Source organism: Sapajus apella, unplaced genomic scaffold (assembly GCF_009761245.1).
Source record: "Sapajus apella isolate SASKATOON/1434 unplaced genomic scaffold, GSC_monkey_1.0 scaffold52, whole genome shotgun sequence".
In the NCBI taxonomy this organism is placed as follows: domain Eukaryota; kingdom Metazoa; phylum Chordata; class Mammalia; order Primates; family Cebidae; genus Sapajus; species Sapajus apella.
In genome coordinates, this window is record NW_022436992.1 from 505,312 (window position 1) to 528,622 (window position 23,311).

General features: G+C 46.7%; 2 protein-coding genes across 3 annotated transcripts in view; one reads left to right on the top strand and one right to left on the bottom strand.

The window, feature by feature from the left end:
• On the top strand, positions 1-3,371 carry DOK1 (docking protein 1). Of its 2 annotated transcripts, XM_032243439.1 has the most exons (5): positions 1-672; positions 1,009-1,308; positions 1,440-1,524; positions 1,733-1,917; positions 2,127-3,371. In XM_032243439.1, exons 1-5 carry the CDS (start codon positions 613-615, stop codon positions 2,931-2,933), a joined length of 1,437 nt encoding a protein of 478 aa, XP_032099330.1. In that variant the 5' UTR covers positions 1-612; the 3' UTR covers positions 2,934-3,371. The 2 variants fall into 2 exon arrangements, with proteins under 2 accessions (XP_032099330.1, XP_032099331.1); XM_032243440.1 differs by lacking the exon at positions 1,009-1,308 and having other exon boundaries at positions 591-672.
• Positions 3,372-4,267: 896 nt separating this feature from the next.
• M1AP (meiosis 1 associated protein) overlaps positions 4,268-23,311 on the bottom strand; it is an 80,945-nt gene continuing 61,901 nt past the window's right edge. The window contains exons 5-10 of the mRNA XM_032243441.1: positions 22,444-22,606; positions 21,246-21,387; positions 8,118-8,324; positions 6,264-6,404; positions 5,826-5,837; positions 4,268-4,686 (exon numbers count right to left, since the gene is read on the bottom strand). Of these exons, the coding sequence (XP_032099332.1) occupies positions 4,528-4,686; positions 5,826-5,837; positions 6,264-6,404; positions 8,118-8,324; positions 21,246-21,387; positions 22,444-22,606 (824 nt within the window). The 3' untranslated portion in view covers positions 4,268-4,527. The remainder of the gene's footprint in view (positions 4,687-5,825; positions 5,838-6,263; positions 6,405-8,117; positions 8,325-21,245; positions 21,388-22,443; positions 22,607-23,311) is intronic.

A 23,311-nucleotide genomic window follows, 5' to 3' on the forward strand; every position in this document is an offset into this window, starting at 1 on the left:
AAAGAAGCTTTCTCTTCCCTGGCATGGAGGCCAGGCCGCTGCGGTCAGGGAGTCGACTTGCAAGCGGCCGCCGAGCGGCGGGACGGCCCCCGTGGTGGCGGGAAGCTGTCCAGCCCCAGCCGCCGGCCCCCCGCTCCGAGTCCCTGCGGGCGAAGTGTAAACAGCCCCGCTCGGGCGGGGCTGGGGGCGGGCCCGGCAGGGGGAACTGAAGCCCCGGAGGCCCTCGTGGGTCTCTCCGGTGTCCCCAGATGCCTGCGGGCGCTTTCGGGGTGATGTCACGGCTTTCACCCTGATGTCATGTTGGGCATATGACGTCATGCGCAGCCACCCCGCCCAGAGGCCGGGGCCTTCCCGCCGAAACCGAGGACTTTCTCTCCGTGGAACCACCGGCACGCCCCCACGACGGCGGGTAGGGGCTTGGGGTGCTGCACTGCTCGGCCAATCCGGGGACCACCACCCTTCCTTCTCGTTGCTCTCCCTCACCCCACCGTGACCCCTCAGCGGCTGCCGGCGTGCTGGGAGGGACGGAAACGCCTCCAGGGAACCCGGCCCCGCCTCCCGCCCCGCCTCCCGCCGCAAGGCCAGGAAGCGCGGAAGGAACTGCCAGGGGCCATGGACGGAGCCGAGATGGAAGGGCCGCTCTTTTTGCAGAGTCAGCGCTTTGGGACCAAGGTAGTCGGGGGCAGCGGATGCCGAACCCCATCCGGGCTAGTAGTGGGTGAGAGAGCCCAGAAACAGGGAGAGGCGGGCAGCGGGCTGGAGCGCGGCGCCGGGAGTTGGAGAGCCTGTGACTTTTCCCTCGAAGTTGCTTTGCACGCTCCCGAGAAGCGTCTGTAGTCTCGGGGTTCTGGTCCTGGAGAGAGGGAGTGGCATCCTTCTTGGGAAACTTCGCCCCCCGTTTGGAAGCCCCAGATCCCAAATCGGCCTGCGCCGCTCCCTCCTTCCCCGTCGGGACCGGGGCCGCCAGGGCACGCCACTCCCTCTCCAGCCCTCTCGCTCTCTCCCTAGAGGTGGAGGAAGACCTGGGCCGTGCTCTACCCGGCCAGTCCCCACGGCGTAGCGCGGCTCGAGTTCTTTGACCATAAGGGGTCGAGCTCTGGAGGTGGCCGAGGGAGCTCGCGCCGCCTGGACTGCAAGGTGATCCGCCTGGCTGAGTGTGTGAGTGTGGCCCCCGTCACCGTGGAGACCCCCCCTGAGCCCGGCGCCACTGCCTTCCGCCTGGACACTGCTCAGCGCTCGCACCTGCTGGCGGCCGACGCGCCGTCCAGTGCAGCCTGGGTGCAGATGCTGTGCAGAAACGCCTTTCCGGTGAGGGGCTGTGGTGATGCGGGGTGGGGGAAGATACAGAGGCAGAGAAATGGGGCTGGCTCAGACCGCTCCCACCTCCCCAGCCGCGTTGAGGAAATTACAGGTTTCTTGATGCCCTCTCTGTACTACAGAAAGGCAGCTGGACTACCGATAACCCACCTAAGCTTTCTGCCCTGGAGATGCTGGAGAACTCCTTGTACAGCCCCACCTGGGAAGGTAGATGCCTGAGAAAGCCAGGCATGGATGGAGTGAGGAGGAGGAGTGCCTTTGGGAAGTGGGTGGATACCCAGGGACCCATGGGGAAGTAGGAAGGCCCTGAGATCTGGCTTCCAAGTGAGTGCTTGGACACTATGCTCCTGAGGCCTCGGGGTCCCCACTGCTGCCCACGTCCCTCCTGCTGCAGCTAATTGTATATACCTTCCAGGATCCCAATTCTGGGTAACGGTGCAGAGGACTGAGGCCGCCGAGCGCTGTGGCCTGCATGGCTCCTACATGCTGAGGGTGGAGGCTGAGAGGCTGACTCTCCTGACCGTGGGAACCCAGAGTCATATACTGGAGCCACTCCTGTCCTGGCCCTACACTCTGTTGCGTCGCTATGGCCGGGACAAGGTGCAGGGGCTGTCCCGGAGGGCTTCCTGGGTTGGGCAGCTGTGGGTGGGGCAGGGCAGAGGTGGGTAGTTCTGACCTTCGAATTCCCCTTTCTTGCCTACCCGGGAGACCCCACGTCTGTTCCCAGGTGGTCTCTTCTTTGTAGATACCCTGATTAATGCAGGCCTGTGACTCACTTCCTCTGATGGCTCCCTCTCCACCCTCCTCAGGTCATGTTCTCTTTTGAGGCCGGCCGCCGCTGCCCCTCGGGCCCTGGAACCTTCACCTTCCAGACGGCACAGGGAAATGACATCTTCCAAGCAGTCGAGACTGCCATCCACCGGCAGAAGGCCCAGGGAAAGGCGGGACAGGGGCACGATGTTCTCAGAGCTGACTCCCATGAAGGGGAGGTGGCAGAGGGGAAGTTGCCTTCCCCACCTGGCCCCCAAGAGCTCCTCGACTGTGCCCCAGCCCTGTATGCTGAGCCCTTAGACTCCCTGCGAATTACTCCACACCCTTCCCAGGACTCCCTATACTCAGACCCCTTGGACAGCACCCCTGCTCGTGCAGGAGAGGGAGTACAACGGAAGAAAGTGCTCTATTGGGACTTGTATGAGCATGCGCAGCAGCAGTTGATGAAGGCCAAGCTGACGGACCCCAAAGAGGATCCCATCTATGATGAACCTGAGGGCCTGGCCCCAGCCCCTCCCCAGGGCCTTTATGATCTGCCTCGGGAGCTCAAGGATGCCTGGTGGTGCCAGGCTCGGGTGAAGGAGGAAGGCTATGAGCTCCCCTACAACCCTGCCACTGATGACTATGCTGTGCCACCCTCCCGGAGCACAAAGCCCCTCCCTGCTCCCAAGCCCCAGGGCCTAGCCCCACCTGAACCTGGTACTGCAACTGGCAGTGGAAGCAAAAGCCACAGTTCAGCCCTGTACAGCCAGGTCCAGAAGAGCGGAGCCTCAGGGAGCTGGGACTGTGGGCTCTCTAGAGTAGGGACTGACAGGACTGGGGTCAAGTCAGAGGGCTCTACCTGAGAAGGAGGGCAAGGCTGAGGTCGCTGAGGAGAGCCATGGGGAGGTGGCACTGGGGTCAAAGAAAATGGTTAGAACCAGCAGAAGCCAGAGGGTGGGAGGAGCCGTGCTGTGTGAGAGCAGGGGACCAGAGGGATGGGGGAGTCAAGGGAAGGACTATCCCAGGAAGTCCTAAGAAGTGGGACAGATGACAGGGCTGAGGGATGGGCTCTACATCCCCCTAAAGCCATCCCTTCCTTCCCCACTTCCCCAAAGGAAGGGACAGCTGTGGGAGCAGGTCTGTGGAAAGTGGGGCATGGTCACAGTGGGTGCAGTTTGAGGGCCTGTGTGGAGGTCTCAGAGATGCTGGAATGTGTCTGGATCCTTACCCCTGCATTGTTCTTTGCCAGATATCTATTTCAAAAATTTTAAATTCTCATTAAAGTCAGTTTGGGTTTAAGAGTTTTATGTGTGTGAACACAAAGAGGGGACACAGTGGTTGGGTTGGGTGTGGTGGGGCTCAAGAGGAGAGCCAGGAATGTGTTGAGAGTCATGGAGAGGAAAGGGGCCCAGGAAGGGAATAGGAGTGTGGTGGTTCAGAGCCTGGGAAGTCAAGTCAGGCTGCCCTAGGCTAGATGAGAGCTCTGTGGCACTGGGTGAGTTGTGTAACATCTGCAACCCTCAGTTTCCCCTGTGCCTCTCTGTAAAATGGGAAAACTATAATGAGCTCTACCTCTCAGGGCTTTTTGTATGAAATTAGATACATTATAAGTATTTAGTGTAATCTGAAGCACAGAGTGGTTTTTTGTTTGTTTTAGTTTTTATTTACTATTTATGTAGAGATGGGGGTTTTACTATTTTGCCCAGGCTGGTCTCGAACTCACGGCCTCAAGTGATCATCCTGCCTCAGCCTCTCAAAGTGTTGTGATTGTAGATGTGAGCCACTGCTCCCAACCTAGTGGAAGCATTTTATAAACGGTAGCTATTCTGTGGATGGAGGGAGCAACAGGAAGGTGGGTGTGTGTGGGGAGAGGGTAACAGGAAAGGAGTAGGTCTTTTCTACACCGTCCTCTCCCCTGTTCTGGGCTATACGGCAGCACTCCCACCCCACAACACACACAATTTCCATGTAGGTACCAAGCACTTGTCTGTTTGGAGGCTGAAGGCTGGTGGAGTAGCGGGAAGGCCACAGGCTCTGAAATAAGGCTTGGATTTCAATCCTACTTGTCTTTTTGAGCTTTGAAAACCTCCTCCTTGTTCCTGAGGCCCAGTTTACCAAAGGTGACGTGACCTCATCCACCTGCTTACACAGAGCTACAAGAAGAAATTCTGGGTTGGGAGTGCTCCTAACAATGGTGGAAGCTTACTGGGTGTTTAATCTTCACCTCTGTAAACAGTATCAAATGATTCAAAAGAAAATGAGAGTCCTTGCCGAAGGCTCGAGTGTGTTGCTTCTCCACTTGAGGAGTGGGACAGCATGAAACAGAGGCGGGGAAGGCTCTTGTTTCCCAGTCAGCCCTCACTCACAGAGGCTCAGGTGGATAGAAAGTAGGTCTGACCACAGGTAGCCATTATGTGAACTTGAGCATGGATGTGGTTAGGCTCTGGTGCTGGTGACTTAGGGCCCTGAGGGATCCTCCTCCCACTCCGAAAGCAGAAAGAAGGTGTCTGAGGAAGATTTGCTGGCTGCTGGCATCTTGGAGGCTCTGCCTGGGACAGGAGTCACAGGCAGGGGGGCCACAGTGGCTCGAGCTCGGTTGGTCTGCAACTGTCCAGTCTGCAAAGAGAGAAACCAGAGCCTTCTCTGAAGATCAGAGTTTCTGCGCGCTTATCCCATTCTCTGTGGGGCTTTCTGTCCTAACTCTTTTCTAAGTCAGGACCCTGGAGTAACAGCCTCAAGGCCCAGGACAATAATTTAGAGTCCCTTGAGCCTAGCCTCCACAGTGCCTGTCTCCTTGGCCAGTGTCCTACCTCTGACAGCTTGCCCAGCACCTAACTTGTTGAAGCCCCTGCTCCTACCTCTAGTTTGGAAATGTCCTTCTGTAATTTTAGCTAAGACAAAATGAGAATTTTATTTTTTTTTTTGAGACAGAGGCTCACTCTGTTGCCAGGCGTCAGGCTAGAGTACAGTGGTGCAATCTTGGCTCACTGCAACCTCCATCTCCCAGGTTCAAGCAATTCTCCTGCCTCAGCCTTCCAAGTAGCTGGGACTACAGATGCACATCACCACACCCAGCTAATTTTTTGTATTTTTTAGTCGAGACGGGGTTTCACCATGTTGGCCAGGATGGTCTCAATTTCTTGACTCATGATCTGCCTGCCTCGGCCTCCCAAAGTGTTGGGATTACAGGCATGAGCCACCGAGCCTGGCCAAGAACTTTTTTTTTTTTTTTCTTTTTTTTTTTTGAGACAAGATCTTGCTCTGTCACCCAGGCTGGAGTGCAGTGGCACAATCTTGGCTCACTGCAGCCTTGTCTTCCTGGGCTCAAGCAATTCCCCGACCTTAGCCTCCCAAGTGGCTGGGACTACAGTGAGCACCACCATTCCTGGCTAATTTTTTGTAGAGATGAGGTTTTACCATGTTGCCCAGGCTGGTCTCAAACTTCTGAGCTTAAGCGATCCACCTGCCTTGACCTTCCAAAGTGCTGGGATTATAGGCACGAGCCACTGTGCTTGGCCCCAAATGAGAATTTTCCTAAAGGCTGTGTTACTAAGGAACTGAGAAAAAGTTAATAAGGACAAAACGAAGCCTAAATATTATATAGAACACAGGTCTCATAAAAATATTTCTCCATCCTCAATTACTCTTCCTTCTTCAACCCCAACTGTCTTCAACTCCAGTCATGGGAGTCCTGTCTTCAAGTTACTAACCTTGGCCAGCCTCCTTTCCTCAGCTGTAAATGAGCAAACACTTACCTTGCAGAGATGCTGTGAGGATTAAATGAGAAAAATATATGAGCAAACACTTATCATAAAAACTGGCAAGTGACTGGTGCTCTATAAGTATTAATTTCCCTTCCCTTGGGCATTTCTTTTCCCACCTTTCCTTCAGCCTTTTCTTTTGAGAGGGCTGTGGTTGTAGTTTCTGTGTAGCTAGTTTGCTTAATGGGACAATGGTCTGTTAAATGACTAATGAGTTATCGTAAACACTACAATTAAAACACATAAATGTTATCATATGTAAATGCCCTGGCAGACAGGCCTCCCTACCCAGTAAGGGTTCTTATTTTCCCCTCCACCAGGGGTGGGATCCAGAAGGAGGGCTACTCCCTTGGATGGGGGCGGTGTTGGGATGGAAGAGAAGGGCTTTCGAGGACTCTGGGCATGAAGGGGAGAGAGGGAGGGGAGCAGTACCTTTCTCGGGGCTCTGCTCTCCCAGTGTGGGTGGAGCCGCCCCTGAGGCTTGGCATAGTTGCTGCTCAGGTGTGAGTACAGGTGGCTCTGAACTTGCAAGGGGTTGTAGGTGGGCTCCAGCTCCAGGCTGTCTAGCATGCTCTGAGGAAAAGAGAGGAGGGTCCTCACCCATTGAGGTCACAGAACACAAGATGTCAGGCAGCGATCCAGGAGTGTGAGGGGGTGGAGAAAGTGTGAAACGCAAGGGCTGCCTTGAAGGCTGTGAAATAGATGCTGTCCCCCTGGGTGTTCTGGCCTGAGGTCCAGTGCTTGTGATCTAAGGGTCAGGCATGGGTAGGAGAAGTAGGAACAACCCTAAGTGGTTAGAAACACTGAACTCTCTGGCCCCAAGACGCATGTCCAGGGGTTCTGAGGGGGCCAGCGCACATGAATGCTACAAGGGATCCACTGTGAGCACGGAGGGAGGGTGTGTCAGTGGGCTACCCAGCGGGGTGGGGTGCTCGCAGCCTGCAAGGCGAGTACAGGGAGTTCTCAGCCTGGAGGTGAGCTAGCTGAATGGAAAGGGAGGAGGGGATACAGGAGCACAACATTCCTGTGCAGTCAGGTTTTCCGGCCACAACATCCTGTGCCAGGAACCACTGGCCCCAAAGTGAGACGCTAAGCGGGCCACGGCCACTCGTGCCCACCTCTCTCTGTGTCTCTGTGGCCGCCAAGCCAAGAGCACAATCCCAGGCCTTGTCCTTGCTGCATTTAAGCCAGCAACCCAGCAGCAGTGTGGTTCCAGTTCTCCCTGCCCAGAGCCACCCCTCCTACCCTCAGCCTGAGGAGACTAGCAGAGCAAATATAGAGAATCCAGATCCCAGGAAGAGGGAGAGGAGGAGGAAGAGGAGGAGGAAGAGAAAATGGTCTTCACAGTGGTTTGCTCCTCTGCTTCTGCATCCATCTCATTTTGAAGCCCTTCCTATTTCGGGCACCTACATTGGCTACCTTTTCCTCGTTTTCTCACCAAACATAAATGAGTGCAAACACAGGTATACACACATGCACATGTGCAATGCAGAAAGTTAGACCCCTAAGAACACACCAGCACACAGATGTGCACAGGCGCATCTACATGTACTGCCATCAATTTAGAGATTCAAGCACAGACTCACTTGGGCACAAAAATAAACACGCAAAGACACAAAAACCCATACAGAAGTTGATTTTTTGGGTCTCTTTTTACTCCCTTTCTCCCTTGCTTTTTCTTCTGCCTTCCACGGTATCTTCTCCTTTCCTTTCCTTCCCAGTGTTCTGCTTTCCCTTATCTAACTTCACAATCTCCTCTCTGGGGAGGAAGTGGGGGCAGGAAAACCAGTTGGTGCAAAAACTGAACCGAACATGTGTCTGGCGCCTCCCCAGGAGCTGGAGCTGCCGGTGCTGTGGCTTCCTCTCCTGCCTCCCTGTGCCCTGGCCTACCATCAGGTTTCTACTCTCTGCTGCTCCCTTTTCTCCTTCATAGACACCCTGTCCTCAGATTTCAGGTCCATGTGCATGCTGTGTGTCCTCTAGGATGGCTCTAATTCCCAGTCATCACTGATGCCAATGTCCCTTTTCTCTCCCAGTTTTTTTTTTCTCAAGCCTCATTTCCCTCTACACAGCCTCTGTTCTATTTCACTCCCTACCCTGCTGCCATAATCTTAAGTGTTTCCTCCCTTCTGCTGGCAACACTGCCTACCCTTGCTTTCTGTTCTTGCTCTCTTTTCACACCTCAGCTCCCCATCCATTCCCTCATGGGCTCACTCCTCTCCCTCCTTCCTTTCTCAAACTCCATTCGCTTCTAGATCTGTCTTGTGAGAGCTGGGCTCCACTTGCCTCCACAATCTTAAGGCTGTCATCGCATGGGTCCTCAGATACCAGGGGGAAGGTGCTGGGCAGCATCAGTTCCCGCGTGGCCACCGCCTTCACCAGCAGTGTGAGGGAGCGTGATGGCATGATCACATAGAAGGTGCTGGCAGGGATTCTCTGGCTGTGTCCTGGGCCCAGTGGTTCCCCCTTGGCTAACAGCAGCCATTCTCTTTTCTGAAACAAGGACATACAGAAATACTGGTTTATTTTTAGTCTATGGCATGTTTTGAGGATCAGTCCCATTTGATGTTTCCCTGACTTTCAGGGGTGCTGATGAGGGCAGAGCCATGTAACTTTGGCCCTGGTAGGGAGGGACTTCCTGCTTGAACCGTCAATACCACAAGGTACTCCTCTTCCTCCCTGGTCTGGGATATGCCAGAGAAAGTACATAAAAGGGTTAATAATAGATAGAAAAGTTATGAAATGCCCTGTAACTGGAAGTAGGTGTTCATCCCAGAGGGAGCTACCACATTCAGTGGTACATGTGAACTTTTAAGAATTATAATTCGTGGCCAGGTGTGGTGGCTCATGCCTATAATCCCAGTACTTTGGGAGGCTGGAGCAGGCAGATTATGAGGTCAAGAGATTAAGACCATCCTGGTCAACATGAAGAAACCCTGTCCTTACTAAAAATACAAAAATTAGCTGGGCATGGTAGTGTGCGCCTGTAGTCCCAGCTACTCAGGAGGCTGAGGCAGGAGAATCACTTGAACCCAGGAGGTGGAGGTTACAGTGAGCTGAGATCATGTCACTGCACTCCAACCTGATGACCGAGTGCGACTCCATCTAAAAAAAAAAAGGATCGTAATTCTTAAAAACAGAGTCTTGAAGCCTGTGGTCCTAGCTGCTCAGGAGGCTGAGGTAGGAGGATCCCTTGAGCCTAGAAGATCAGGGCTGCAGGGAGCCATGATTGTACCACTACATTCCAGCCTGGATGACAGGCTGAGATCCTGTCTGTCTCAAAAAAAAAAAAAAAAAAAAAAAAAAAAAAAGCAGTGTCTTGAAACCAAGACTTGTATGGGGTGTTGTCTGTTGTAGAAATTCAGTTTTTCTTTTGAGGGTAATAAAGTCTGGTTGTGTTGCTGACGACTGGAATTAGAATGGGCTGACTGGTGAATATCCCTGGAATGCCCAGAGAGGGTACAAGGTAGTAAGGCCAGATGTGGTGGCTCACATCTGTAATCCCAGCACTTTGGGAGGCCAAGGCAGGAAGACTACTTGAGCCAGGAGTCAAGACCAGTCTGTGCAACATACCAAGACTAGAAAAAATTAAATACCTAAAGATAGATAAATGATTGATAGATAGATAGACAGATAGAGAGAAGATGGTGGAAGCGGCCTGCAAAGTGAGAGGAGAAAGAGAGCAGAGGGAGGAAAGCCGTGCTACAACGAGGAGGTGGGTGGGTGCTGATCACAGCCAATCACAGGACAAGAAGAGTCAGGAATCTGGGGGCATTTCCTCCGTGGATGATGGGTATTATGGAACAGAGGGTGGTACTTTGCCATGTGCCATGGAGATGGCAGAGGTTAGGGCATGGGTAAGAAGAGACAAGCAGATTTCTGAGAAGATTTTGTAGGTGTACCCTTTTAAATGAGCCATGAAAATGAGGCAATTTTTTGTGGTAGCTTTTCAACAAAACCCACGAAACTCCAGGAAATGTGGAGTTAGAACTATTACAATCAGCTCAAACTGTGTCCTCTTACTGGGACACAGACCTTCAGTTACATCATCTGGTACAAACCATAACAACCTCCCTGCTATATAAGATGGAAGAAAACACACATGTTCTGGCTACTCTTAAATGAAAAGTAGAGACAAATAATAAAAGAGGAAAGGCAAAAAGGGGAAACATATTTTTAGAGGAAAGAGGAATATCAGTGTCTTGTGGAAGACAAATAGAAAGTGACACAGTGAGACAGAAAACACTTGCTGTAGCATTAGAGTTAGACCCCAGGGGGCACGTGCTGGGGTGGGTGTAGGGTAGGCTCTGTACTTTAAAGCAGTGTCATCATTCTGTGCAATGTGGAGCTCTGAGGAGGTCAAGTAGGCACAGCAAGTGGTGGGAAACCTGTTAACATCTCCAAGAAAAACAGGTATGTATCATTCCTGTGGTTGCTGACCTCTTTGTGGGGTAGGACCTGACTGATAATTCTGGAGGTGTGATGCATACATGCATACTCACTAGAAGGTTTTGGGGGTGGGACAGATGATTTGGGCATGGGAAAATTAGTCATAATCATAATTACAAACTTTAATGGAATGCTTATCAGGCACCAGGTACTGTGCTAAGAGCTTAATGGATGCCTTCAGAAGTTCATGCTTTCTTGGTGCTTTGCTTATATCTAGAGATGTGCTGTCTTTCTGAAGAACAAATCAAAATGTGCAGGAAAGTCAGCTTGATGCTTACAATCCATCACATTGGAAATAAATGATATAGAAATCATGGTGTATGTGTATGTGGGTGGGGGACCTGCCCTGCTCTGAGGACATGGCCTATGTAAGCCTGGAAGGGATAGTAACCAGGAAGTTTCAGGGGACTCCATTTCAGTTGGCGTAAGTAACTTCTGATGGGGCTCAGGATTTGGAATATTACTATTATTTTAAATCTTCTATTGTTACCTTGCTTCATGCATTTGCTTGTGAATTTGTCAATTAAGAATTTATTGAGGCCGGGCACAATGGCTCACACCTGTAATCCCAGCACTTTCAGCAGCCGAGGCAGGCAGATCAACTGAGGTCAGGACTTTGAGACCAGCCTGGCCAACATGGCGAAACCCTGTCTCTACTAAAAATACAAAAACAGGCATGGTGGTGTGTGCCTGTAATATCAGCTACTCGAGAGGCTGGGGCAAGAGAATCACTTGAGCCCGGGAGGCAGAGGTTGCAGTGAGCCGAGATGGTGTCACTGCACTCCAGCTTGGGTGACAAAAAAAAAAAAAAAGTATTTACTGAGTCCCCTATTATGTTCCAAGCACTAGGTGTGGGTACAAAGAACAATGACATCAGGAGAAAAGGAAACTATAGATCAATATCTCTTATTAATATAGATACAAAAATCCTAACAAGACATTAGCAAATCAAATTCAACAACAGATAAAATGAATTATATACTACAGCAAAGTGAGATTTATCCTGGGACTATAAGACTGGTTTAATACCCCCAAATCAACCAATGTAATATACTATGTTAAGGGAATAAAGAACAAAAACTACATAGTCATCTCAATAGATGCAGAAAAAACATCTAGCAAAATCCAACACCCCTACATAATAAAAATGCTCAGTAAACTAGGAGTAGTCTGGAACTTCCTCAACCTGATAAAAACCTCTATAAAAAATCCACAGCTAACCTCTTATGTAGTGGTGAAAGAGTGGATACTCTGACCCTAACATCAGAAACAAGACAGAGATGTCTGCTCTTGCCACTTCTATTCGGTATTGTCCTGGGAGGTGTGTTGAAGACTAGAAGGCCACTTCCCACATTTTCTGTACTGTTAGGCTCCTTGGATTCTGGGTATGATCCTACGGGGAGAGGCATCCATAAAGATATTGAGAGTGTTAACATCCTGGCCCTTGGGAACCAATGTTTTCTAAATTTGATTTAGAAAAATATAGTAATGTGACATTTCTCACATCAGAGAGCTATAGTGCAAAAGGTCTAGATACATGTGGAAACAAGTACGTGGGTGTGGAAAGGCAAGAAAGATGAATGGAGACAGGCTGTGGTGGAGGCAAAAAAGGTTTCATAGTGAAATTATTATTATTATTTTTTTTTTGAGACGGAGTTTCGCTCTTGTTACCCAGGCTGGAGTGCAATGGTGCGATCTCGGCTCACCGCAACCTCCGCCTCCCGGGTTCAGGCAATTCTCCTGCCCCAGCCTCCTGAGTCGCTGGGATTACAGGCATGCACCACCATGCCCAGCTAATTTTTCGTATTTTTAGTAGAGACGGGGTTTCACCATGTTGACCAGGATGGTCTCGATCTCTTGACCTCGTGATCCACCCACCTCGGCCTCCCAAAGTGCTGGGATTACAGGCTTGAGCCACCGCGCCCGGCCTCATAGTGAAATTATTTAAGCAGGATCTGGAAAAAAGTGACTAGATATTTGTCAGGTGGACAGAGGCAAGAGGAAGGGAATAGCATGAAAAAGGTGTGGAGGTGTGAAACAGTTTAGCATATTTGGAGAACATTCAGTCATTTATTAGTGTGGCTGGGGTGGAGGATGGTAGGGGCACAGGTGAAAAACGAAGCAAGGGAAACAAAGCTGAGTCACAGGAAGCCCACTGACCCGTGCTAGGCTGCTGTTCTAGCGCCTGTCCATCCCCCAACCCGTCCAGATGCTACATTCTAACCTCATTCTATTCTCTAATGGCTCTTGACCTGCCATCACCCCACTCTCAGCTTGGATTCTTGGTCTTGATTTTTTGCCTGTTTGACCAAGGACTTTCCATTTCCCCACCCAGTTATAGCCCAACTGGCTCATCGCCTGTGTACTTAGACTCCTGCTGAACACATCATGGCTTGAATCCTGTAACTTCTGTGGCCAATTAGGGCAGACATGGCCTGTAAAGCTTTGGAATGTGTCTCCAGAGACTCTGACATTTTAAGTAGGAAACTGAAAGACCTAGGTGGTATTTTCATTTCTTTTTCTAGTTCACACAGACATGACTTTGTAATAGAAATGAGGATGTGGAAAGTGAGTCACTAGCTACATAACTGGGACTACACAGCAAGATTTGGTAATTCAAATGATATTTTCCTGGCCATGGATAGATTCATCTCATAAAAACTTTGAAGAATTAATTTTATTTATATATTTATTTCCTACCACATTCCACAAAACAGCTATAGCCAGTTTAGAAAAATGGAACAGTATAGAAAGATAAAATAAATAATCAAGGGGACTGGGCAAAAGAAAAATAAAAGTAGGGCAATACCACAGCCAGGGTTAGATAAGTTCACAGAAATATAAACCCCCCACTTTTGCTAGAAGGGAGCCCCACAGCTTTTCCTGATATAAAATGTGGGTGAAGCTGTCTGTGGCTTCTTATTGAGTAGGGAATATGTTTCAGAGAATTCCTGCAATCAATATGCTGATAAATTCCATGTAGCTGTAGAGTGGTTTAGAGTTTGGGACCTGAAGCCAGCCTTTCAGTCTCAGCTCTACCATTTACTCTCTGGGCCTCAGTTTCCTCACCTGTAAAACAGGGATAATAATTCTTACTTCATAGAATAATTATGGGGATAAAATAAGTTAGTAGCTGTTGAAGTGCTCAGAACTGTGTCAGGTACATGGTAAGCACCATGAAGTGTTAACTTTTAAAAATTAAAAATACATTTAATTATTAATGTTTATTCAACTTTGTTAAATTAAAAATAACTTGAATAATTCTTAGATATAGATCTATAAAAGCTCTAAAGAATGCTGCCAAAACACATAGCTCTCTTGCAGTCTATATTAATCTAAGAGTGATATTTATGGGAGAGGTAGACAACACATATTTTTCAGAAAAGACTGGGAAAAGCCTTGCCTATCTGATAAAGTGATCATTTTCTGAGGAAAGGCAAGTGAAATACCTGAATAAAGCAAAATAATCTGTGAGGAAGACAGAAACAATTTTCAAGTGAAAAACCAGGGAATGAAATAACAAGGCTGTGATTGACTAAGGCTTAGAGTATGTGTAAAATGTGATTTGAAAAGTTACACAAAATTTATAGTCAATGAGGACTGGTAGGTTGGCACTAACCACTACAGCTTAATTACGGCAGTGTGGACTCTGTTCAGAAGAACTGCTCCAAATAAAAGGGCAAATGAAGAGGCAGTGTTGAATAAACTGAGCTATACCCACACTTGTAAGGAAATCCAGGAGCCTAAAAATGAAAACATGGTGAAGCCAGCCAACTGGCTGAGGGGAACTTAGAAGATGTGTTGTATGTCTGAAGAGATAGCAAAGGGGGAATAAATGAGCATTTAATAAACATCTGCTTCTGCATCTAAGTGGGCTGGAGTGGCCAGAGGCAGACTGGTTCTCCTGCCTAGAACACCCAGAAAAGCTGGATAATGTACACAAATCATTTGTTGGATGGCAGTAAGGAGTTACAGAGGCAATGAGATCTAGAGGTAGCTAAGTCTCTAGAGAGGGAAGAACCCAGAGAGATGAGGGAATTATTATTATTGTTTTTGCCCCACCCCCGCCACCGAGATGAGGGGATTATTGCAGCTGCTTGTACCCTGGGAGTACATGTTCACTCTGGGACAGAGGGCATGGTGGTGGTGGTGGTTGGAAAAGCTGAGAATCTAAGACTTCCACCTGTGGAGGCAAGTATAGAAGAACAGAGAACTAGCAGATCTTTTGGTGGAGACTTGGTGGTGAGAAGGGATGGCAATCAAGCCAATTATCCCCCCCAACGCATTTGCCAAATACTAGGGCTGCATGGGTCAAAAGGCAAAAGCACTTAAGGAGAAAGCCTCCAAAAAGTAGAATGTTTTAGCAGATCTGGGAGCCAGTGATTAGAGGTGGGGCCTTTCAAGGGGAGGGGTTGCACATGATATACCCGGCTTTCAGTGGAAAACTCTGAAGGGCCAGGAACAAACCCTGGATAGATTGAGCATTAGGAGGACTGCAGCCCAGCCTTGACTCAGCGCAGTTTCTAGTGAAACAGGATGCTCAGCCACCACTCTTATCTGCCTAGTGCTGGAAGGGTGAGACCTCTCTAGGGAAAGCTAACACCAACTGGAGCCTTTAAAATTTATTTATACATGATGTGTATCTTTTACTAAAATATTACCAGGTGTGACAAAAGACATGTGCCATATGTCCGAAAACCAAGAGAAAAAAGAGACAATAGAAACAAATCCATAAGTGATCCAGTTATTGGGGTTAGCTGACAAGAACCATAAAATAACCACAGTTAGTAGATTTAAGAAATTAGGTGAAAATATGGAGAATTTCTCTAGAGAATTAAAATCTACAAAAAAAGAAACAAGTGGAAACTGTAGAACTACTAACCAACCACTGTGTGCAAATCATGTGCTAGACATGTGCTGGGTGCTTTACACATGCAATATTTAAGCATCTTAAAAACAATACGAGGTATATTTTATTGTCTATAGTTTACATTTGATGGGACAAGAATTACTAATTTGTATGTCATGCACCTTTTCCCTTCTTTCCTTCTCCCTCACTCTGCTTTTTTTTTTTTTTTTTTTTTTTTTTGAGATGGGGTCTTACTTTGTCACCCAGGCTGGAGTGCAGTGGTGCGATCTTGGCTCACTGCAACCTCTGCCTCCCGGGTTCAAGTGATTCTCGTGTCTCAGCTCTCGAGTAGCTAAGACTACAGGCATGCAACACCACTCCCAGCTAATTTTTGTATTTTTAGTAGAGACAAAGTTCCGCCACGTTGGCTAGGCTGGTCTCGAGCTCCTGACCTTGGTTGATCTGCCTGCCTCTGCCTCCCGAAGCACTGGGATTACAGGCATGAGCCACCGCACCTAGCCCTCCTCATTCTATTTCTACTGATGAAAGGAGAAGCCTTATCAGCTTTATTTCTTAGTATTTTAAATAGGTAGAAAGAGACAGGACCTTAGAGAGAGGAGGACTACATTATATTAGAGAAGTTAAGTTAATTTATAATATATGGCTGACAGAGGGAGGAAGAGGATTGAGAGAGGAATGGGGACTGAGGAGGGAGGGAGGGGGAGAGAGAGAGAGAGAGTGTGTATGTGTGTGTGTGCGTGTGTGTGCGTGTGTGTGTGTGTGTGTGTGAAAGGTTTTAGGAACAGCTTCAGGTTAGAGATAATTCAGGAGGGGGGAAGAAAATTTGAGAAATATCATTGTGGGTTATGAACTGGATCCTCTGGTGTCCTTTGAATGCACAAATCACTTTAAAATTTAGTTTTGGGCCTCTGATAGTACTTCCATGTATGCCATTTGTGCAGAGACTAAGCCACATAGGGGCCACTAAATTTGTTAGGGTTACAAATAGATGAATATACCAATGACTAGTGATGTTAAGCATGTTGCCTAAGTTCACACAGTTGGGAAATAAAAAAAGCTGTCTGGAACCTAAGGGCATCTGATTCTACAGTCCAGGATTTTCCTGGACAATACAAATTATATTTTACCGCAATATATTAGAAAACTGCTTTGCATTGACTCCTCCAAAAAGAGAAGTAAAAAAGGGGGAATTTCTACTCTGTACCTAAATTTGATCAAAGCCTAGGAATTGGTTAGTAAAGTGGGGAAGTGGTAGAAAAGGCACTATGTTAATCTGGAGATTGAGTAGTCAAATTATTTCTTAGACTTTAACCTAAAACATAGGATCATATATTTAAAAACCTACTTGAAATATGCTTTTCTCCAGAAAGAAACAGCATACAAAGGTCTAATGACAGGTGAAGGAATTGGAGAGGTCTCATTCAAGAAGTACCACTTGAGCTTGGTCTTTCAGGATAGGGTAGTATTTGAACACACCGAGATGAGAGAAAGGTCAACATGAGCAAAGTCTCAAAGGTGAAAAAATTTAAGGTATGTATATTAATTTGGTTGGAGTGTATGGTACACGAAGGGGAATAATGGGAGATAAGATGGGACCTTGAATATTAGGCTAAGGAATATGGACTTTATGGATAAACAATAGTAAGCCACAAAGTATTTTTAAGCTGAATAGTGGCAGAGTCAGTGCTGCATTTCCAGAAGATTAATCTGTTGGCAGTACGTGAAATGGACTAGGAAGGGGAAGTACTAAAAGCATTGAGACAAGTTGAAAGATTATTGCAGTATTAAAGGAAAGGTTAAAAGGGCTTGAACTAGGATAGTGATAACAGGTGCAATAGGGATAAAACAGGCAAGGCTTAATTCCCTATCGAGTACTGATACGTAGAAAAACATGTGATAGGGAAATGCTTCAAAGAGATTAAGCTGGTGCCAATGTGCAGGGAAAACCAAAAGAGGGAGAGCTTGGAGGCAGGGAAGCTAGTTAGGAGTTTACTGAAGAAGTCTTGGTGAGACAAGCAGTGGGAACAAGAAGTAAAGGAGAGTTACAACTCATGTTATGAGTGAAAAATTGATGTGATTAGTGATGAAGTAGGTGTGAAGGGTGAGATGGCTGAAAGTGACTGAGGTTTCAAGCCTGGGTGACTAGACAATGGCGGTGCTGCTATTAACAGAAAGGCAGAAGTTAGAATGAGAAGTTGGCTGGAGGGGAACATCACAATGTGAAACAGAAGGCAAGACAGTTAAATACGGAACTGATCTGAAATCAGATTTTTAAAGAACATATGAAAAAGGTATATGAAAGAATAGAAAACCAAAGAAGGAGTTAAAGTGGCATGGCAAACTTGTAAAAATAGGCTTAGGAAGGTTAAAACCTAAATAAGTCCTGTCACACTTAAAAATATTTGTTGTTGAATGGATGAGCTGAAGTTTGTGAAAAGTTTTTCCTCTGTAACATAATGCCATTCAGGATTTTTGCTGCCTTGGAGAAAATGTCACGTGAAAAGTAAGAAGGAGCTGGGCGTGGTGTCTCACGCCTGTAATTCCAACACTTTGGGAGGCCGAGGCGGGCGGATCATGAGGTCAAGAGATCCAGATCATCCTGGCCAACATGGTGAAACCCTGTCTCTACTAAAATATAAAAATTAGCTGGGCGTGGTGATGTGCGTCTGTAGTCCCAGCTACTCAGGAGGCTGAGGCAGGAGAATTGCTTGAACTCGGGAGGCAGAGGTTGCAGTGAGCCAAGATTGCGCCACTGCACTCCAGCCTGGTGCCTGGTGACAGTGCGAGACTTTGTCTTAATAACAAAAAAAAAAAAAAAAAAAGAGAGCCAGGCACGGCGGCTCACGCTTGTAATCCTAGCACTTTGGGAGGCTGAGGTGGGTGGATCACCTGAGGTCAGGAGTTCAAGACCAGCCTGGCCATCATGGTGAAACCCCATCTTATAAAACTAAAAACAAAAAAAAGAAAGAAAAGTGAGAAGGAAGAGGTATTTACACACTGTTTTGCTTCTCTCTTTTCCAGAATAGGAAAGTGGTCTTTAGTCTAGTTGAGGCGGACCAAACACAGTAAAGAAAACCGCTCAAGATGGGTAAGCAGCTATTATGAGTACTGTGCCATTTTAAGTGAGTTCAAGTCCGCTGAAGTACAGAAGCATGGGGTGTAAGTGAAGAGAGAATCAGCTTCAGTGTTATAGTCTGTATTTATCTGGCTATATCCAGAGTAGGGAATTTAGCAAAGAATTTAAAAACATGGGCTTTGTAGTCAACAGAACTAGGTTCAAATTCTTGTTTTATTTTCTTTCTTTCTCCACCCCCGCCCCTGCCACCCTCAGATAGGGGCTCCCTCTGTCACCCAGACTGGAGTGAAGCGGCACTATCATGGCTCACTGCAGCCTTAAACTCGGGCTCAAGCGATCCTTCCACCTCAGACTCCCGAGTAGCTGGGACTACAGGCATGAGTCACTGCTACTGGCTAATTTCTTAATTTTTAATAGAGACAGGGTCTTGCTCTGTCGCCCAGGCTAGTCTTGAATTCCTAGGCTCAAGTAATCCTTGTGCCTTGGCCTCCTAAAATGTTGGGAATACAGGTGTGAGCCGGGTCCTCAAATTCTGACTAGGCTACTTTGGTAGCTGTGTGATCTTTGGTAACTCACTTGGTCTTTTTAGGCCTCAGCCTCCTCTATCTGCAAAAGTTGGAAATAACAATCCCTACTTCACAGGGCATCGTGAGGATTAAATGAGGTAAAGTATGCAAAACACTTGGTTAAGTGACTACCACTTAGTAAATGCTCTAAAATATGGCTATCTATTAGTGACAGGTCAACTACATCCCTATGCTTTTCCATGAGAGAAAACTAATGAAGAAGAGGTCTCTTCATCCCTACAACAGTGCTTGGCACACAATGGTCAGTAAATACTTATATAAATAAATAGATAAATACAGATCCTCAAACCCCGAGTTTAGTGGCAGGAAGACTCTAATCTTGTTTATGTAAGCCAGGATGGAAGGAAATACTTTTTACTATCTTTATTATTATAATTTTTTGAGACAGGGTCCTGCTGTGTTGCCCAGGCTGGAGTGCAGTGGTGCAATCTTGGTTCACTGTAAGCTCCGCCTCCTGGGTTCAAGTGATTCTCATGTCTCAGCCTCATAAGTAGCTAGGATTACAGGCACATGGCACTACGCCTGGCTAATTTTTGTATATTTAGTAGCGTTGGGATTTTACCATGTTGGCCAGGCTGGCTGTGAACGCCTGGCCTCAAGCGATCTGCCTGCCTTGGCCTCCCAAAGTGCTGGGATTACATGTGTGAGCCACCATACCACACCAGGTTATAGTTCCTATAACTTTTCCCCTACTTAGGACGTTTGGGTCGTTTCCAATTTTTCACTATTGTAAGTAACACTGAGATGAACATGCTGGTACATATGTCTTTGCTCCCTTTCCTGACTGTTTTCTTGGGCTACATTTCCAGCAAAAGTTAAGGACATCATTTTTTCCAGAAAATTTCCACCCTCTCTAGCAGTGTATTAAAATGTCAGTGTGTGTTTAAAATATCAAATACTGTAAGAATGTATTGAAGCCACCTGGGAGAAATTCCTCCCAAGTGATGTATTATCTCAGATTCTGAGGAACTGGGTTGAGCAAATAGTAAACTGAGTTGTTGGGTACTAACAGTCACAACTGTCTGTCGTCTCTGCTCTGCAAAGACAGGAGATGGGTGTTCTTCAGACAGGAAACAGGAACTCAGTGGGTGGACCTAAAAGGGAGTGTGGGCTTTGAAACAGGAAAAAAAAAATGCTTCTGATAGTGAAAGAGACTCATTGCTGTGCTGTCCTGATCATCCTACTAGGTCAAATATTTATTCCATATCTGTCCTTGCATTCTATTTGCAGTTTTTTAAATTTTGCTTTCTAAGTGTTGTGTAATTTTGCTTTCTAAGTGTTGTGTTAGTTTCATGTGACTGCTGTTAATTTTTCTATTTCGGGGAATGATATCCATCTAGTTGTTCAGATCAGAAACCAGGCAGTTGTTTGATACTTCCTCTTTCTTACTCCCTGTATCCAATCTCTCAACCAAGTTTTGACAATTCTGTCTCCAGAATATTTCTACACAAGGCCAAGCAGCAATTCTAAAATATTTCTCTAATTGGTTTGCTCATCTCATCTTGGCTTGCATTGTTCTTGTCCAAGCCACCATTGTCTCTTGCCTAGTTTACTGCAGTGCCCTCCTATCTCATTTTCATGTTTCCATTTTTGCTTCTGCAAGTTCATTTTAAAAACTTAAACTGATGATATTTCTTGTGATTTGTTTCCATAGGTCCAAAGTCCTTAATTTGGCCTACAAAGCTTTGTATGATGTGACCCCTGCTCACTTCTCCAGTCCTACCTTTTGTCACTCTCTCCCTTCCTCCCTGTTTCAGTCACAATGGCTTTTCTGTTCTTGATTTTTCTCTCAGCTCTTTCCAGCCTTAGGGTCTTTGCACATACCTTTTGCTGCACTTGGAATGCTCTTCCTGCCACCTTTCGCCTGGTTAATTCTCACTTATCTTGTAGGTCTTAGTCACTTCTATTGACAGGCTTTCTTATAGCAGCCTCTTCTTTTCCTTTATAAACTTCCCATAATTAAGAATATATACATTTCTGTTTCTTCCATCAGAGGGTGGGTTTCTTGAGGTCATAGGTAATGTCTTTTAGGTCACTACGGAATATATATCTAGGGTTTGACACAATGTCTGGCAAAGACTAAGTGCTCTTCATTTAAATGAACCATAATGTCTATCACAGTGTTAGGAAGGAAGTAGGTTTTAAAATACAGGTACTTATGGAAAATTCCCTGTTGCCATTTAAACGTTAAGCTTACAAATTGGGGATTTTCAAGTTTAGTATCGTATAACTCAATTCTGGAATTATTCTCTATAGCATAAAACCAACAAAAGGCAAGTCATATTTACTCTAAATTTCAGGGTATTTCCAGTTTTTTTCTGTCTTCTTGAGAGTTGAGGCAGGTTTAGGATTAGGCAGAGTTGTTAGCTGTTTTTCTGTGGTTGGTACTTTAAAATAATTATTCTTTTTCACCTGGGGACATGGGTACTCACCAGCAGGCTGTGACACAAAGCATGGAAATGTTGCTGATTTGTCTCCAGCTCATCCCAATCCAGTTGCCAACAGCTTGTAGGTCTGAGGATGAATGGGAGTCCATATGTCAATGACTCGCAGAGCCCGCTAGATTTTAAAGCCCTAGGAAGAGATAATTACAGTGGAAGACTCCTTAGTGATATCTAGAACCTCTACCTAGATCTATTTCAATTCAGCTTAACTCTAAGACGCTATTGTGAAAGCTTTTAGATTAGGGTCTGTGAACTATACATCTTTTTATGGCCAGTATCAGGCATAGTATCTAACACACAGAGGATTGTCAAAGTTTGGGAACCTGTGCACGTGCATAGTGGTAGGAACTGGGAAGAGTTGAAGTGGTCTCTGCCATCATTGCTAATTCATTGTTGTTGTTGTTGTTCTTTTTTTTTTTTTTTTTTAGACAAAGGCTTGCTCTGTCACCCAGGCTGGAGTGCAGTGGTCCAATTATAGCTCACTTCAGCCTTGAACTCTTGGGCTCAAGCAGTCCTCCTGCCTTAGCTTCCCAGAGTGCTGGGATTATAGGCAGGAGCCACTGTGCCAGGCCTGATAATTCTATTCTACAATTGGTTCCCCTGGGAGAAGGAATTCTAGTACTTAGATCAATGGGAGATGAATTCTAGTACTTAGATAAATCTAGTACTTAGATAAATTCTAGTACTTAGATAAATAGTACTTAATTCTAGTACTTAAGTGCTAGAAATAGTACTAAACTCTAGTACTTAATTCTAGTACTTAAGTACTAGATAAATGGGAGGAAGCAGGAGTAGACATCGGATTTACTTAGCACTAGACTAAGTACTGTGTCTAAGACCACTTACTCCTTGAAGATTGTATCTCTGTCCTGATGCCTAAACAAAGTAGTCATTCAGTAAACATTTGCTGAATGGATAAACACCTTTTCAATGAGTCAAAAGAAAAACAATCCTCATGCAGACCTCAGATTGTGCTACTGCAACACTTCTCCCCCCATCTGCACATTTGGCGTCCACATGCTGAGTAGCCTGACTTTGCTTCTTCGTGTCATAGCTGTAACTGCTACTTTGGAACTGACTCTTGCTGGCCTGACACTTTAGAGATACCATCTATTTCTGGACTTCCTAGCCACAGAATCACAAGAATAGCATTTGCATGGACTGGGGAGGGTCCTTTGGACCATACTTGATAACTTGGAGCTTGTAATGAGAGGCCGATGATTGGGAAGCCATCTGGTAGAGTGTGCTGAAGTCTCCTTTGGGGTCATCCATTCTCAAGGAACCGTCAGCTGTGCCAGGAAGTAGGGATGGGCTGAGCAGTCGCTCTTGGAGATCACATTTCAGGCACACTACAATAAAAGCAGCATTGGAGGAAGGAGTGTGGGTCATAAGTTACCTTAGGCTATGCCATTAAGAGACAACATCTGGTACCCATTCCATCTCTACCAGGCAAGCAAGGGATAGGAGGCAGGAGAGTGGAAAGAGGAAAGCCTGACTGGTTTGGGACGGGACAGCAGGTCTGGAACCTATAGTATCTCTATAGCTCTACATAACAGTTAACTTATTTTCAAGGGTCTGATGTGATTTTTATTTGTTTTACTTCTGGGCTGGCTGAGCAGTTGTCTCATAGTGAGATATCTGGTTTGTGATCCAGTCTGAGGAACATGCAACTTCTGTGGAGGAGGTAGCTAATACCAAAATATGCAGAGGCCCTTTGGCAATCACAGAAGGAAATCTTGCTGCTTCCTTGAGGCTAAGGCTTGGCAACAGTGCAGGTCAGATGAAGGAAGAGCAGGAAAGCAGAAGTCAGGCAGTCATATGACTGCTACTGTTTCTTTGTGGGCTAGTTCAGGGACATTTGGGGTGGGGAGAAAGGAATAAGTTCCTGAAACAGTTTATTTTTTAATTCCCCAAAGAAACATGAGTTTAGGACCTTCTGGGCCTTGGAGCATCACAACAGCATCAACAACAGTTCTGAGGAGTGCTTAGGCTAGGTAGGAGTTCCTCATCTAGGTATTATACTCTTCTGTATTAAGCTTCTGTTCCAGTAGGTA